This window comes from Lycium barbarum, chromosome 6, assembly GCF_019175385.1.
Source record: "Lycium barbarum isolate Lr01 chromosome 6, ASM1917538v2, whole genome shotgun sequence".
NCBI classification, from domain to species: domain Eukaryota; kingdom Viridiplantae; phylum Streptophyta; class Magnoliopsida; order Solanales; family Solanaceae; genus Lycium; species Lycium barbarum.
Genome location: NC_083342.1, coordinates 137175267 through 137193815, shown reverse-complemented (window position 1 = coordinate 137193815; position 18549 = coordinate 137175267). Strand labels below are relative to the sequence as shown.

Below are 18549 nucleotides of genomic sequence, written 5' to 3'. Positions count from 1 at the left end.
TACAGACCGTATAATATTGTACGGACCGTATAAGTGGTCCGTATAAAATCCACCAGGCAGATTTTTAAGTTTTATATAAATAGATGCCCTTGGTTCTTTTATTTCATTTTTCATCTTCTACGAGTATTGAGAGTTCAAAACCCTTCTCGAAAATTATTCCACCCCAATCCAAAAGAAAACAAAGATCAAGAGGCAAGAATCAAAGTGTTCATACGATTAGAAGGTTTCCTAGGGTTTGTAGGCTACAAGAGATTCGTGAGTATTAAAGCTAGGGTTTTCACATAAGTTCATAGCTGCTCCAAAGCTCATTCCCATGAGATAAAAGGTTAGTTTTCATTCTTATTTCATGCTATCATGAATGCTTAGTTGTTGAAGAACTTGGGTTGAAGAAGAGAGTAGAAAATGAGGGCTAAATGTAACTTTTGTGATGTTTTTAAGTAGTGAGCTAACTCGAGTCATGATTACTAGTATAATATGGATATAATCTTGTTATGGAAGGTAATAATGGTGATGAAGAAGCATTATATGAAAATGTGCTAAAATGGTATGAAGTTGCTAGTATGAGTTGAACATGAGGGTGAATATTGAAGGCTTAGTGTAATGTGATTACTTGATTTGGATATTATGAGTGTATTATGGATGCTATTGTGGTTGTTGGGAGTTGTTTTGTGATATGGTGAAAGTTGACGAAATAGGAGAAATGCTGCCCAATTTTCATTAGACTATGAATTATTCTAGTTTGAATTTAAGAGTATCATTAGGGCTTAACCATGGTATGAATCCTTCTAAATGTAGATTATTCAAGCTTCAACGGTGAACGTTAGATAGTTAAGAAGACAAAGAGGTATGTAAGACTAACCCTTCTTTCAATAAGGCATGGTTACTTGGTTATATATATCATTTCATGAGTTCGATAATGTCCTCCAAATGATTCTATCTCTAAAGCTACTGAAGCTCATGATCCTCGATACTTTCATGATTCCATTGCATCTTTTATATGATAGTTGATCCTCCAAGGATAGACGTAATAAAAACGATAATGGTAATGATGTTGATGATACTTATGGACTCTTAAGTATACGTATCTAAGTATGTGTGACTATTATGTAACACCGAGCTTATATGGCCGGGTATGATATCTATTGCGCGCACACCACTGCAGTTGGTAGGGCCAGGTATGTATGACACCGAGCATTGTCACGGCTGGGTTCCTTCATTAATATCTGTCCAGCTGTTATTGCCACAAATTGACAGTAATTAACAGTTTAGCAAAGTCTAAAAACCACAGAGCTGTCCCGAAATGCTCATCCAACTGTCAATTAACATACTACTTCTTGTAGCGTACCAGTTACCACTAAGCGTAGAACAACTCTAATCTAGTTGGCATACCCTGCTCTCACATGTTTACAATAGCAACAGATAAAAGGCTTTCCAAAATTTCTTCCATAATTTTAGTCTGTTACCTTGATCTTGCAAGTGATATCTACTAAATAGTTTTACAAGAATCTTTTGTTTGTTGGGTGTGCCTAATTGTCGGATATAAGTAGATATTAACTACATCATATCTATTCCAAGATTTCAGTATATTTGAACATGCAATCATAAAGCCTTCCTCCAAGAAACTCAACAACCTCTGGGTGCTTCACCTGAAAACACCAGAAAAAAGAAGGGCCGAGGTTCATCAGTATTATAATCATCAGGTGAAATATTTCCACCCCCCCCCCCCCCCCCCCCCCCCCAAATTATAGTGATAAGGCCCCTTAAAAAGGAGGTTTTTCTCTGCTTTTTGTCCTTTCTTAGTTCCCTGTAGAAACCAGAAGGCGAAGAGGTCTGGGTAGGGTGGGTGGGTTTGGCTTGCGCATCTGGTAAATAAGGCATTACCATTCCAATCTTCAGGGAGTCACATCTGAATTGAGCATATAGGTTTGTCTCTATACCACGGCCCTGGCAAAAGAAATCAATACGATAGCTAAACGTGAGTGAGGGAGAGAATTTTTATATGATGAAAAAAAAAAAGAGAGAGAGAGATTATATGGAAATTACAATTACTTAAATATGACAAGTTGAAGAAACTTGCATGTACAAAGGTGAACAAAAGAGTTATACACTTTGTTTTGATATTGTCAAATGCCTACATGAAAAGCTCGGAACAAAGTCATAGTAATTTACAAGTTCCAAGGAACCTGAGGAAGAACTACCACCTCAGTCTTATCTATGTGAAACGGACTGGTTGTTAAGTCAATTGCTCCCAGGTATAATTTATTGTTTTGAAACCTGAAAACACAGGAAAACACTACACAAACAATACTGCTCCAATCAGAGGTTTCAAATTAGGAAGGTAATCAGGGTATGTCAAGTGGAAACCGTCTTGCACCAGCCTAGAGAAAGGATGCTTTCACCTGAAAACATATGCATTCACTGGAACATGACACAGACTGTTGACTTCGGACCAGAGAAAAATATTAAAAGTAAAAGAATTACTGGGTTTTGAAGTATACAGAGAAGGAGAGAACTGAATAGCATCCCCCACACGTGGAAAATCAGATAGAAGACTCTTTATGAGTTAGTCTATTAGAGGTATGTAGTTTAACTTCTAGAAATGCCTACCCCCCCACGCCCGCCTCCCCAAAACAACAACAAAAAAGGAGAGGACTGTTTAGCAACAGAAGTTTTGGGAGGCAAAAATAAATTGACGCTTCATCTGTTTTTATGTGATTCCAGGAGGAAGAAACAGCATGAAAGTGCAGTGGATACAGGATGGAGGCAGGAGAATCTTGCAGAGACGCCAGGGGTAAGAGATACGTTCACCTACATAAGCATCACTGCTTGTCCTTTGCCTTAATCTAACTGCATGCTCTCAAGAAATAGCCACTTGCAACCAATAATACTGATGGTGTTGAGTTAAGAAACAAACGATGTGTTTCAATGACAGAGAATTGACAGCAAAAGGCTCACCGTGCCTTCCAGAATGACAAGGTCAGCATCACTCGCCAAGCTCTCGTGATATTCCCATAAGATCAATAACCTGTGGTTACAAAAAAGTAGGCCTGTCAATTATTGTGGAGCAGCTAGATATACTCACAAATTCTGGAGATAGTACCATTTTTTGGCAATTTAGTAACTTTACTTTTATTGTGTTAACTTCTGATGCATCAAATTTTGGTGAACAAATTTGGGGATTAACTAGTAAGATTTATAAATGCTGGCATCAGACTTCAAATTTACTTCATAAGAATTTGTGAAAGGGGTAGCTGCTCAAATATTAGCTCGAGCGAAGATTAACAAGCTAGGAAGTGGAAATTTTGTGCGGGCAATGCTCGACTCTCGTCAGAAACCTCAATTTAGAAGGGCAATCTAAGTTTAGAAATAAGTCACAGGATTCCACCCTTTTTTGCATTTGAAGTGGGGGGTGATGGGTGGGAGACAATGCATCATGCAAACGAAGCAGATAAGTGATTGCCACTTACCGGCAAATCATTTCCAGAATTTGCAACTAAAAGGTTGGATGTGTCAACACCCACAAGCCTCCTGTGCTCATCTTTCAACTGTTAATAAGCAAAAATACATGTTAATTAATCCTGAAGTAGATGAAATTGAAAGCATCAAAAGTCGAAACATAACATTTCTACCACCTTGGATATTATCTCCACCAACTCAAGGTAAGTAACATCATTAATAGAAGGTAAGTCATTAGCTGCCAAAATAACCTGCAAAGACCAAAAAAAAAAAAAAAAAAAAAATTGCCAACGTTACTAGGAGAGCTTAATTGAGTTGTGAGCACTCGACTACGGCCAGAGTCTAATCCAATATGACGAGAGCGACCACGGGATAGTGTCACGATGGACTTCATCACGGCACTGCCACTGTCCCGTTCCATTATGGTCGTGGTTGATAGATTCTCAAAGTATTGGACTGGAAGGGCAAGAGAGAGGAGCAAATAGAACTCAATCTAGAATTTCCACTCCTATAAACCCAAGTACGGCATTAGCAATTGAAGAGCTTAGTTAGGATGGGTGGAACTAAAACCCTTCATACAATTATCAAGCTTATGAATGTGAAAACTGTTAACTTATGATGAGGCTTCAATCATACCTAAATCTGGTCTTTAAGTATTTTTAAACTTTTAACTATATGGCAATAGCCTCAGAGATTGAGGGAATAGAAATAAGACAATAATGAAGACCTCAAGGGGCCAAATTTCTTTTTTCTTTATAAACATTTGGAATGCGAAGTACCTATAAGATTCTTGTAAGTATAGCTGATTGGGTCATCTATTATTCTTCGTAGATAATCGTATTTTGTGTAGATCCTCTACTTTACGATATACCACTTGTACGAAGCACTCCCCAAATTTATCAATATAAATTATTACCTTCTGAAGAAAAAAAGCACCACAAGTATGATTCAGGCATAAGAGCAGCACCCAAAAAAAAAAAAAAAAAAAAAGCAGCACCAAATATGGTACTGAAAAAGAAACCATATCCGTTTAACTGAATGCAGCTAAAAAAGCATCAGAAGAGGATAAATTCACTCTCATATGATACAAAACCGAGCATGTTAAAACATTTAGTGGTGTCAACTAAAATCAATATCTACAGAACTGAGCATGTTAACGATGCCCATAAAATGGCATTTTAAATCTTACAACGTAGTCTCAGAAGATTTTGTAACCTATCTTTTCTTATTCAGTTTAGTGAACTCTAAAAAATTCCGTTTTATGTGCAAGAAAGAAACAAGGCTCCCAAGTAAACCTTTGTCCCATGACGAAATAATTCTCTCGTAAATGGAAGAATGCCCAGAATAATATCTGCGCCGGAATTATCCACAAAAATTACAGCCTGTAGAGGAGTAAGCAAGTCAGTGAACCAGAATACATCAAATGCATCGGATATTTGTCATAAACAAGTATAACTTAAAGCCCAGTGGAGAAGATAAATTTCACATATGGTTAACTACTAACCTTTTTCCATGATTTTCTGCTCCATTTTGTTATGAAAGTATCCAAGTCATCAATTACCCAAGGTCGAGGAACGAGGTTTTGGCAACTAGCTAGAAAAGACATACCATCCCTTGAAAACAGCTCCGCAAGCTTCAAAAAATATTCATTAAGAACAATTGATTCAATCTTGAAAATGTTCATTTTCAAAATGCTAGGTTGTGAATTAAGCAAGATTTAGGATATCAAAAATCAACTTCGAAAGATTTTTAGCATGTGGAAGAATAAATTCTCTGTTAACTCAGGAAGTAAAAACTCTTCAGACTTAGATGAAGATGAACTGACTCTTTGTGATAGTTGTGAATAAATCATCGATCGCTTGCTCTTCCCACATTCCTATAACAATTTACTGTGAAGAACTTAAAAAATAACTTCTTTCAAAATGCAAAAAATGACAGCATGTGTTACAATTTAGTTCTCATATTACACCGCATTTGAAGAACTCTTGCCACATAATTGGTGTTTTTTCATATTTTGGCTCGACCCCTTCTTCGGACCCCGCACACAACAGAAGCTTAGTGCACCCCAAACCCCCTCCCGATAATGGTATATGAGAGCTCTTGCCCAATAAAAGGCACAAATGTTATATGCATACATTTCTTTATTCAGGAGTCATTCATGAAAGGGCATTAATGTTGAACACATACATTTCTTTATATATGAGTCATCTATGAAGCATTACCTACCTGTGCCGAGCCAAGATCAAATAGGTTTCCTGCAAAAATCCCTTTGACCAAGTTCTCCACACGCTTAGCTTCGTCCTCAATAGCATCATTTAGATGTACTACATCCTCAAATAAGGATATAGCCTTTGCATTTTCTTCGTCCTGGTGGATTTACATATGCCCAACAACAAAAAACAGTCAAAATCTTCTACAAATTTTGGTTCACGTGGAATAACGGATTAAAGAAACTACAAAAATGATTTTTAAATGAGCAATGAGCTTATTTATTTGACCTAAAATTCGATCCGCGAAAATTCTCAAAGGGGAACTGGGATTGGCTTATTTGAACAACAGCGACCAAAGTGTGTGTTTGCATAGTATGAAACCGTGTTATAGACTCATTCGTGGGTTACGTTTATGCAAGGCGGGGCCTCAAGTTGAGAAAGATTGTAACGCCAAAGACGATAAGGAGATCTGATGCACCTGACAGATTTTATTCGCATTAAAATAGGTAATAGTTTAGTTTTACTAGAATTCTTATATGAATAGATTTTCTATGTTAGTAGCTTCTTAGATTTTCTTAGAGTCCGTTTGGATTGGCTTATAAGTTGCTTATAAGTTGTTTTCAGTTTTTTTGAGTGTTTGGCTGGCCAGCTTAAAGTCATTTTGTGCTTAAAATAAACTTAAAAAATAATTGGGTCCATTTGACTTAACTTATCTAAAGCAGCTTATAAGCTGAAAACAGCTTATAAGCTAAAAAAAAAAAGTTAGACTGCCCCAACTTATTTTTTTAGCTTTTGCAGCTTATAGGCATAAGCCTTGTTGACACCCAATTTTGTCCCGCCTCTTCTCCGAAATACCTATTTACGCTTCTAATATTTTTAGAAAATTAAAATATATATATATATATATATATATATATATATATATATATATATATATATATATATATATATATATATATATATATATATATATATATATATATATATATTATATTTTACTATAATTACTAGCCTCTTATCAATACCGGCGTTTCATTATTCTATTACAGTTACTAGCCATTATTATCATTATTGTTATTGTTATTATTATTATTATTACCATTATTATTATTATTATTATTATTATTATTATTATTATTATTACTATTACTATTATTATTACTATAATTCACAATTTTTATCATTTCGGTATTTTACCAGCTTACGCACACGCATCGCATTTATCTTTGCATAATTAGATAATAGTGTTTATTTACTGTGAATTTTCGAAATACTATTGCATAGCTATTACAACGCCATTTTTATCTGAGCACTAATAATTGCATATTTTATATTAAGTAATATTTTAACACAAGTTACTTAAATAGGTCTTTTATTTAAATGTAGTAGCCCAATCAACTCATACTATTTTCGGACCAATGCACAAAACCAGTCCACATTTTAATTCACCTGGCATCATTTTAATTTACCAGCCCAATTTAATTCACCCCAGCCCAAATAATTAACCAACATTTTCGGACCAGCCCATTACCCATTAAACCCGATCCAGCCCACACCACCAACCCGACCCGACGGCCCAATTCGTTCAAAACAAAAAGGAAACCCTTAGGGTTTCCTTCCATTTTTTCAGCTGCCGCTCTTGTCTCTCTCCTTCTCCCTCCTTCTTCCCTCTGCTCCCCCACGTTACCCCCACTCTCTAATCGTTCCCTCCACGCCACTGCCACCCCACTCCGTCTTGTCCCCTCACGCTTCTGTTCCCCCCACGTTTCCTCTGTCACCTCCACTCCTCTGTCCCCACGCTCCTCTCACTCTTCTTCACACGAAAATCCTAACAATCCCCTATAAATAATCGTTTGCCAGTCGTTGACCAGGAGGATTTTTTCTTGATCGGAAACCCCCAAAGAAGAGAGGATTTTTTTTCGATTCCCCAAGAACGAGTTGTTTTAGCCGCCTGAAAATCCCTAAGATTAGAGGTTTTTGTAGTCGCAAAAAAGTTCCTTAGAAATTAAGATCCGGTCGGCTGCTCAAATTCCTCTAAAATATTAGTTTTCATAATTCTTTTTGACATTGATTCAAAATACTACACATCTTATTCCTGTTTCGTTGTTTCGAATCCGAGTGCGCGCAAATCCGGAGGTTTGTGGTGTTCGAGTGGATATCGAAGCCCCGCACCTGTTTCGCTGCACCCAAAAAAGGTAATTCCCCTTCTTTTTTTTATCGTTTACATTTTGTTCGGTTCTTTAGCTATTTGCAGTTTAGTTATGTACTATATTGGCGTGTTTTATAGTTAAGTATGTTTTGGTTTGTTGTTCAACTGCTATGTGGCATGGATTAAAGGTTATTCGTCTTAAATCTTACTAAGTACATGTTTGGTTAAAAAATCATCTGAATCTGGTCACCCGTTTACATAATTTAATAAGTTAAAATCAACATGTCGTATGACACTGTAGGGATTCTGTATGCTTGCTTCCATTGAACGTATGTTTGTTGCTTCTACTCGTGTCTGTTAAGCTAGGAGTTGACGTATAGAATTTGTCAGCTTGAATGTTGTCTGGTTTCAGTTTGTTGAATTCTAAAGGGTTTCCTATAAGAGCACACGTGAAAAGAGATTTAGTCTCAGATATAGGTCTGTCTTGTTTGGTTTTAAAATGGTCCAAATTTATTAAAGTCCAGTAGAAATGTTCATCCAGTGATTAAAAGCTTTTCATTTTAAGTAGTCTTTTTTTTTTGGCATATCAGTAGTACTTCCCCTTCTTTTATCACCATTCTGTTAAGGGTTTCTAATAATGGATTAGCACGTTCTCCTCTAAGGATTATCTCTGTGCTTAGAATCTAATTGCTTCCAAATTATGGACTTGATTAGTTTAAGGCAGTCATTTGGATAAACTAATGTCTAGTTAAGGAGAGGACTATCTTGAAATATATTTTGTCATAATGTAAGCTAAATTTGTTTGGGTTTGATTTCCTAGTTTTCAAAGTGCATTATTCATTGATGCTAAAAAATCTGGTTGAAATGTCAATCATCTATGCTGCTTTGTTGAAACCTGAAGCATATATCCATTTCCTTTCAAATAAATTACTGTAAACTGTATCGTCTAGTTCTCTCGCTGCTATCTGGATTAAGTAAATAGATTAGGGAACAAATATGAATAGTACATGAATCCGAGGATAAGTTTTATTTGGAATTTCGTTTTTTTTGTGCCTCTCTTGCAGCTGGTTTAAGAATTTGAATGATATGGCTAAGATAACAAAGGGTGCGTCCTTGTATTTTTATCAAATGAGTTTTCTGATCGTTAATATGCTTAATGCATGTTTAAGTTGAAACAGAGAGCAATATTTATTGGAATACCTGGAAATGATTTGTTAGATTTAAATGGGTTATGCTCTAACTCAAGATACATGATTAATAATAGATAAGTAGACATAATCCTTTTCTACTTCCCCTCTGTCATTTGTAAATCGCTGAATGTCAATTGAGATAGCCTTGGTTAAAAAATGCTTGCCTTTCCATTGGATTACCTGTGTATGAGTTTCTGCCCTTCAGATGACGGTGCAGTTGACCCTAAGTGCATGACACCTTGGTTCCCATATTCGCATCATTCTGTTTGACCCGCTGCAAGTATATGCCAAGAAATTTTGAATGTGCTACCTGCTCATTTCGGTATTGTCATTTGATATATTATCATTAGATGTATGACTTTTAGTTGGTTTGTTCAATTTGTACGAGCAGATTCAGAAATGAATTTCAGTTCTGTGGGCATATTATATTCCCTGATCTGTTAATTTCTACATGTTTAAATTATAAAATATACCATGTTTGGTCTGTGTTGAGCTTATATTTTTATATGTTTTACCATATTCATTGAGTGTATACTAATCCTTTCCCTTTTACCTTTCGCATGAAACTCGCATACGAGTCCAAGGGACTCGTTCTTCTCCTGCCTGCGTTGTTGGGCTAAAAGCCCAACGAAATCATCTCGAGTCATTTCCCATCAAGCCAAATCTGCAATATCAATATATAAAATTTATTGGGCCAAAGCCCAATAACATACATAGCGTGCAGCAGCTGGGCCGGGAAGATGGGCCAGATTCATTCAACTTTCTTCCCCTCTACTTTATTTTATTTTTGCGTATTTTGATTGTTTTTGTATGACTAAACTTATCTTATTTTATTAACTTAGATGAATCCTAATGATTTAGTAGATTTAGTTTTAGTAATGGGTAGTTAGTTTAAGAGAGACTAACAATCAATTCCATAAATTCCATTTTCTTCTTTTTATATTAAAGTCATTTATAGTATCCATAATATTTACTTCTAGAATAGTTGATAGTATAAAATTCATATTTTTTGAATTAAAGGAGTTATATTTTTATTATCTTAATTTCAAAACATCATTAATATGCAAACATAAATTCAAACATATTATAAATAACTCTTCAAGTTTGAATCAACCACGTTTATTTTTAGCCGAGTATAATTAAATAAATCAGTAAAAAGAGAGAAATTCATCATCTCTGCATTCTATTTTTTTTTTAAAACAAGTCTAGATTTCTTACGCTATTATACTGATATAATGTCATATTGGCTAGGTTTTCTCTTAAAAGCTTCTATTTATATACAAATCATTATATTTTGCCAGTCTCACTCTTATAATAAAAATTATTATTAACAACATTTATAAATTTTTATTTTTAAGTGGATTACTATGCATCTCTTCAAGTCAGTTTAAATAGCATAATTATGTTTTTCCTTTAAAAACCTCAATAATATTTATAACCTATTTTTCTTAAGAGTTGAGCATTATATTTAATCTGAATTAATTAACCTAAGTTTGGCCGGACAACCATAGTTAGCGGATTCTAAAGGATGCCTAACCCCTTCCCTTTAGGATAATATAGAACCCTTACCTAGAATCACATTGGTTAAGCAGACTATTAATGGAGGTTTAGTTTTAACTTTACCTTAGTTAATATTTAGGTGTCCTAATTCACCGTTAAATTAATTAGGTGGCGACTCCTTAAAACAAAATAAATAGGAATCACCAATATGTTGTACTTTAATTTAACCCGGTTAAAAAGGGGGTATGACAAGCCTATCCAAACAGGCTCTTACTATATTGTCTGGGACTCTTTCAAATGAGTCCTAAGGTTATAGGCTCCCTTCTAACAAGCTTATTTGTTTTCTTTAGCAAAATAGGTCGCTCACGGAATAAAAACAAGGGAAAGGATCTGTTAAGCACAGACTTTTCAGTGAATCACCCTGTGACAATATCCATATCGCATAGCCGTAACAACTTGGTACCAGAGCCAAACACGATGGGCGATCCAAGCAAACTTCAAGAGTTACAAACTTTCCTTCAAGAGGCGCAGCCTGCCAATGAAGCGCGAATCGCAGAAGCAGTGTCACAATCTGAATCAAGAATGTTTACTAAATTGCAACAATTAACGTTACAACTGCACGAGTTCATGGTCGGGTTTAGCAAAAATCAAGGAAGAGATTCTGATGTGGGAGTGAGCAACAATATAGGTAACCAACCCTACAGACCAGAAAATCGATCCAATCAATTGATGGGAAATAGTGTGTACCAAGATACACAAAGCTGGATTTTCCTACTTTTGACGGATCTGATGACCCATTGATTTGGCTACACCGCTGTGAGAAATTCTTCTCCAATCAGATAAGGTGGGATTGGTTGCATTCTGTCTTCTAGGTGAAGCACAATTATGGTATCATCAAGTAGAACAAAAGTATCACGCAGTTGACTGGTCGGAATTCAAAGAATATTGTACTCTCCCGGGAAGTAATCCATTAGGTCATCTGGTTAACTTGAAGCAAACGGGCTCAAGTGAAGAATATCAGCAACAATTTCAAGAACAGTTAGCCAGAGCCAGCAAGTATGTTCGCGTAGACCAACAAGTTAGTCTCTTTACTGCCGGCCTGATTGATTTCATTCATCTTGATGTTGAGATGCAGAGTCCACCAAATTTGATTCATGCCATGAATATAGCTCGAGCATTTGAGAAGAAACAAAAGGTAATGCGGGCAAAATCTTCTCGAAAGGAGCCTTGGCAAGGGATTAAAGGCTATTTCAATACTACTGCAACTTCAACAATTCCAAATCCTAAGGGCAACAATGCACTAAGTGGGATTATTGAATCAAAATCTGTAAGTTCATCTGCTTTTTTATAAAGAAATTGACAAGGGATAAAATGGAGGATAGAAGGACAAAGGGATTGTGTTATAATTGTGATGAACTGTATTCGACTGGGCGTCAATGTAAGAAGTTGTTTTGATTGAAACTAGCTAAACCAGATGATGAAAATACTGACCATAAAGATGTGCAAGAACCTGAAATTTCCTTGTATGCCATCACGAGACAGAAGAGCGCAAGAACAATGCAGTTACAGGCACTCATGAAGGGTCAAGCATTGTTGAGCTTGGTTGATTCAGGCAGCACACACAATTTCATTAGTTATACAGCATCACAACACTTGGGTATGCAAGTACAACTTGGGACAAGTGCCAATGTTTCCGTTGCTAATGGAGAAAAAGTTTAGAGCAAAGGAATTTTTCCGTGCGGTGTCTTTTTATATTGATGATACAATTTTTAAAGCCGACTTCTTTGTTATTCCATTAGGTGGCTTTGACATTGTTCTGGGGGTAATCTAGTTACAAACGCTGGGCCCCATTCTCTGGGACTTTGCTTCACTCACAATGAGTTTTACTTCAGATGGAAAGCAAGTTGTCTTTCATGGGCAGCAAACCAGTTCGAAATTGCAGCTTCATTTATTGCATGATTCAGGTGAGAACCCCACTAAATTGGAGCACTTTTGGCTGAATTCGTTGACTTATTTCAAGCCCCTACAGGGCTTCCGCCTATGAGAAATTATGACCATCGCCTCTGTTTGTTACCTGGTTCCGAGCCATTAGTGGTTCGACCATACCGCTATCCTCATTTACAAAAAGACAAGATAGAAAAACAATGTTAAGATATGTTAAATCAAGGGATCATTCGGCCTAGTAAATCACCATTCTCATCCCCAGTTTTGTTGGTCCGTAAACATGATGGAACTTGGCGTTTTTGTGTTGATTAACGCGAACTGAATGCCAAGACAGTGTAGGATAAATTGCCAATTCCAGTGGTGGATGAATTATTAGATGAATTGTATGGGACTAGATTCTTCACGAAGCTGGATCTGAAGTCTGGCTATCATCAGGTACGCATGAATCCTATGGATATTGAGAAAACAACCTTTCGTACGCATCATGGCCACTTTGAATTCTTGGTTATCCCATTCGGCTTATCAAACGCACCATCAACATTTCAGCACTTATGAACGAGGTATTTAAACCCATACTTGCGTCAGTTTGTGTTGGTTTTCTTCGACGACATTTTAATATTTAGCAAGGCATGGGACCATCATCTCTCACATCTTCGCGTAGTTTTTGAGTTGTTACGTGCTCATAACCTATACCTCAAGAAGTCCAAATGCTCCTTTGGAGAGAGACAAGTAGCATGTCTTGGCCATGCGGTGTCTGAAACAGGCATGGCAATAGATGCAAGCAAAGTTCAGGCCGTCAGTGATTGGCCTCAACCATATTCCATCACTACCTTGCACGGATTCTTGGGCTTAGCAGATTATTACCGTAAGTTCATAAAAGGTTACAGTCAATTATCAGCCCTTCTAACTAACATGCTTAAAAGGAACTCGTTCCAGTGGGATGATGCAGCTTTGGCTTCTTTTGACACTCTCAAAGAAGCACTTGTAACTGCTTCTGTTTTACAATTGCCAACTATTTATGATCCGTTTATAATTGAGTGTGATGCCTCGGGAAGTGGTATAGGAGCAGTGTTGCAACAGAATGGCCATCCAATTGTTTTTTAGTAGACAAATGTATGTTCGACACTTTAAATCGATTGCATTTGAACGCGAATTGATTGGCTTAGCTAAAGCAGTGCAACATTGGCGTCCTTATCTATGGGGCAGACCCTTCTTGATTCGCACAGAACATTATAGCCTTAAATATTTGTTGAAGCAAAGGCTGACCACTTTACCCCAACAACATTGGATTAGCAAGTTTATGGGGTAAGGCTGGACACCTGAACAAGGCTGTTGATGCTTTGTCTCGTTGCCCTACTATGGAGGAATCGGTGTATGCTATCAGTCAACCATGTGTTTTATTACTTGATGCGATTAGAGGAGACACATAATGACGTTTCCTTTCAAGAATTAGTCCAACAAGTGCTGCGGCACGAGCTTGATGCTTCCTGGTCAATCAAAGACGATCTACTCATTTATAAAGGTCATGTCTACTTGCTGCCTTCTTCCCAATTGATCTCGATAATTTTATAAGGATACCATGATAATGCCCATGGAGGGGTACAGAAAACATTGCAGCGCATACGACAAGATTTCTACTAGAAGGTAATGAAGTCGGTTATTAGGGATTATGTGGTTGCTTGTCTAGTTTTCCCACGCAACAAGGCTGAACACCTAATTCCAGCAGGGTTACTACAACCATTTGCCCTCCCTGAGCAGGTCTGGGCTGATATCGGAATGGACTTTATTGACGGCTTACCAAAGGCATGGGGCAAAATGGTACTATTTGTGGTAGTAGATCAGTTTTCCAAATATGCACACTTCATACCCATGTCTCATCCTTATAATGCAACTCGTGTTGCCCACATTTTCTTTGAGAATATTGTTCGCTTGCATGGGATACCCGAATCGATTACTTGTGACAGGGATGTAGTTTTTACGAGCACCTTGTGGAGAGAATTGTTTGGTCTATGTGGCACGAAGTTGGCATTCTTTTCTGCTTATCATCCTCAAACGAATGGTCAAACAGAGGTTGTGATTACTTTTGAAATGTATTTACATTGCTTGATTGGGGATTATCCAAAGAAATGGGTTGACTGGTTGCTATGGGCAGAATATTGTTATAGTACTTCCTTTCATACTGCATTGCAAACAACTCCCTTTAAGGTTGTTTATGGTCGAGATCCTCCTCGTCTATTGTCCTATGTAGTTGGTTCTTCACGAGTGGAGATTGTTGACAATTCCTTGTTTGATCGTGATTCAATTTTGCTTGAAATTCGCAGCAAGTTGCAACAAGCACAGGTTAGGATGAAAGAATATTGTGACAAAGGGCACCGAGAGGTTGCATATGATCCAGGTTCACTAGTTTGGCAGCGTTTACATCCTTATCGTCAAAAATCTGTTGCGGGTCAATTGCGCCACAAGCTTGCACCCCAATTCTTTGGGCCTTTTCCTGTGTTGTGTCAAATAGGAGAAGTTGCGTATGAGTTACAACTGCCCAGCGATAGTAAGTTGCATAATGTGTTTCACATGTCCCTCCTCAAGGCTTTTAAGGGTGTTGCTCCAACAGATCCTCTGACCCTGCCACCATTGGAGGATGGTCGTGTTGTTCTATGCCTTGTTCTGTTCTACGTGCTCGTCTTAATCGGGGAACTTGGGAAATTTTAGTGCACTGGTGTGGGTTTGATTTATCATATGCTACTTGGGAAGATGTTGCACATTTTCGTAACACCTATCCAGACTTTGAGCTTGAGGACAAGCTCTTTCCAGAGGAAGGGGGTAATGTTTCGTCAAAGAGGATAAGGAGATCTGATGCAACTGACAGATTTTATTCGCATTAAAATAGGCAGCAGTTTAGTTTTACTAGAATTATTATATGAATAGATTTTCTATGTTAGTAGATTCCTATATTTTCTTAATATCTTGTAATAGGGTTCTCTATTTAAAGACGCAGATGGAATAAAAGAAGGGGGGGGGGGGGGGGGGGAGGGGAATATCTATTGAAGAACAAGAGGTCTGGGACTCTCTCTAACGAGTCTTAAGGTTATAGGCTCCCTTCTAACGAGCTTATTTGTTTTCTTTAGCAAAATAGGTCGCTCACGGAATAAAAACAAGGGAAAGGATCTGTTAAGCATAGACTTTTCAGTCAATCGCCCTGTGACAAGATCCATATCGGATAGCAGAACAAATCTCACTTTTAGGAGCCGTTTGGACATACCGGCAGATTATAAGTGTCTCCGCATACTGGCAGATTATAAGCTTTGGTCCTTTCTGATAAGACGAGGAAACAATTAGTGGGTTTACGTTAAAATTGTTGGTAAAAAGGTAAAGGCAGCTCCAACCCACAACTTTGGAAACTTGGGAGACAGCAAAGGGTATACAATTAATATTCATATGCATTGCAATGTGTACAGCCTGTGGTCACAAAGGCCAGCGAGGAGCAAAAGAGTCTGATATTAATAATAAATGATAGAAAAGGAGAATATAACAGGCTGTCAATGAAAACGTAAGAATGTGGGGGTGACCACTACTTAGTTTATTACTCCTCTCCTATGCGCTCTAAGTTTTTAGTTGGGAGGTTTCATATCACATTTCTTCCCCGAAAGCCACATCTGAACTACATCAATACCCTCTTCACCTACATTCTCCCAACCATCATCATAATGAGCTCTCTTCTTCATAGTTTTCAGAGCAAGGAAGCTCTGCCAATGTCGCAACCTGCCGAAGAAACCGGACGAGAAGGACTTGGCGTCCGCAAAAGGCTGTCTGCTCTCTCCTTAAGGATGAACATGCGCACGAGGTCTGCTTGCCAACAACCCATCCTCTCATTCTACTCCACCTCCACCAACTCCTCCTCTTCATGGGCATTTCGCCGATCCAAATCCTTGTCGTTTTTATCGGCCGGAGTGGGAGAATACGCTGGCAGTTCCATTAGGAAATGGTGGGAGTGGGGAGTGGGCTGGATTATGTCCAAGAAGCCAACGTTTGCCGATGATCTGGAAATGAACGAAGAGGAGAAAGCCGTATTGGGATGTCACAGCAAGGGCAGCTGGAGGCACGTCTTTTACAAAGTAAGGTCGGAGCTGCGAAGGCTGGTCCGATCCGGCAACAACGTGGGTCTACCTCAAACCTTCCGTTATGACTCCTTCAACTACTCCAAGAACTTCGATGACAGCAAGCCTAACTTGTTCAGCAACAACTGATCATGGATATGCCTGCCCTTTCTTCTGGAAGCTAGCTCCTTTTGTGATGTTGGTTCATTCATTCATTGATTTCAAAATTGTTCATAGATTCAAGTGGTTGCAAAATAACTAATGTAGATCGGAGTTAAATGTCTCATAATGCAGCCACGTTAGTGCTATTCTATCCATGTTAAGGGTAATATTGCAGCAAGTACGTACGTAAATGTATAAATCAGTATAAAAGTGAATTAATTCATAGCGCTCCTGGAGGCATCATCTTCATCATACAGTCGATTGGTCAGCAGCTACACTACAGCCACATAATGCTAGTTGATTGAACGTGAATCCAATGCCAGCCTGAGCATGTCCTTGTATTATTTTTTTGTTTTCTCCTCTTCCTTGTCCTTGTAGTTCTTTTCACCATTTTTGTGTTTCATGTCATATTATGTACTTTTCTCCATTTGATTTATGCATAAATATAGATTTTGTTGGCCAAAATGTTGCCGTGGATTCAGCCTTTTGCACACCAAGTCGCAAAGCACGTCTTTTTAATCAAATGATTGGGGTAAATGCATCACAATAGTTTTTTTTTTTTTTTTGGAACTAGTTCGATCACGCCGTGTAAGGCTCACTTAAGTGAAAAATGTTTTCTAAAAGAATTTTTTCTATACCCAAAACTCGAACGTAAGAAATCTGATTAAGAGTTAAAATTTTATCTATCGTACCACAGTTTTTGTGTCTAAACGTTGTTTCACCATAGAAAGCGGGTGAAAGATGAAGAAAGATGTCGGCTGTGATGGTGGGACCAGTGGGGCAATTGAATAAGTAGTTGGCACTTGGCAGGACAATGAGTGCACATGGGGTTCCCAACTGGAATTCGATTACCGACAGCTATTTTGTGCAGTCTCCTCTTTGGCAGTCGGTGGCCGAATATATACGTTTTGGTCTTATTAGCGTCTTTCTTTCACTATATACTTGTCTCTAGGGCTGTTCAATGGAAAATTTAATCAAATCTATTAAAAAAATCGACATTTGGTTTGGTTTGGTTTGATTTGGTTTTAAATTTTAAAAATCGATTATATTTGGCTTGGTTATGGTTCTATTAAAAAATAATCGAATAAATAACCAAACCAAACCGATAAATTATATACATAAATTTTATAATTATTTCTATGTATAATATTAGTTTTTCATAAATAATTATAAATATTTTATACCTTTTAATCATTAATTTGATTTTTGATCTACTTATTTCACATGATTGTTTAAGGCCCATGTTTTAAGAATATGTTCAAGCCCATGTCTTAAAGTCTTTTAACTCTTTTAAGTGTTAAGTGTAAACTTACTAACAGAAGCTCACGTTAGAGTCTAATGTCTTTAACTTAAATTTTTAGCCTTTCTTTGTCAACCATTTGATTTTAGGTTGTTTCTTCTTCTTTTTTCGAATTTATACCTTTCTTTTTTCTTGTCTGAATGGGTCCTAAACTTCTAATTCTTTTCTTATGAAAATGACAAAGGTTGTAGATTTGGAGATTATAGAAGATACTTCAGTAACATTAGCATTTGTTGCAACTCAAGCACATGGTAATGTCCTAATACTTCTTCCGTGGGTAATCTTCCTAAAAAGCAGAAAAGAATAACTCCTTGTAATCGAAACCCTAGCCTTGGGGATAATGGTAGAAAAACATATAAAGTTTGGATCATTACACAAAGTTTTTTTAATAAAATGGGAGAATTGAGGGCCAAAATGAAAGTACTGCCCCAAAGTTTGTGATCATTACACAAGGTTTTTTTATTTCATATATTTTCATTTTAATTTTAGGTAGTCTTTATGTTTAATTATTATGTATGTTTGTAACAACAACTAAAAACTCCTATGC

At 37.2% G+C, this 18549-nt stretch overlaps 1 protein-coding gene and 1 pseudogene across 1 annotated transcript; one reads left to right on the top strand and one right to left on the bottom strand.

The window, feature by feature from the left end:
* Nucleotides 1-1301: 1301 nt before the first annotated feature.
* Nucleotides 1302-5832, bottom strand: LOC132644768 (damage-control phosphatase At2g17340-like; annotated as a pseudogene).
* Nucleotides 5833-15976: 10144 nt separating this feature from the next.
* Nucleotides 15977-17167, top strand: LOC132599408 (uncharacterized). Its single transcript, XM_060312767.1, has one exon. The coding sequence runs from the start codon at nucleotides 16040-16042 to the stop codon at nucleotides 16688-16690; it is 651 nt and encodes a 216-aa protein (XP_060168750.1). The 5' UTR covers nucleotides 15977-16039; the 3' UTR covers nucleotides 16691-17167.
* The last annotated feature ends 1382 nt before the right edge of the window (nucleotides 17168-18549 follow it).

What these genes read in the sequence shown, in the direction of transcription:
- LOC132599408 (XM_060312767.1), top strand. Translation starts at nt 16,040, where the DNA reads ATGCGCTCTAAGTTTTTAGTTGGGAGGTTTCATATCACATTTCTTCCC.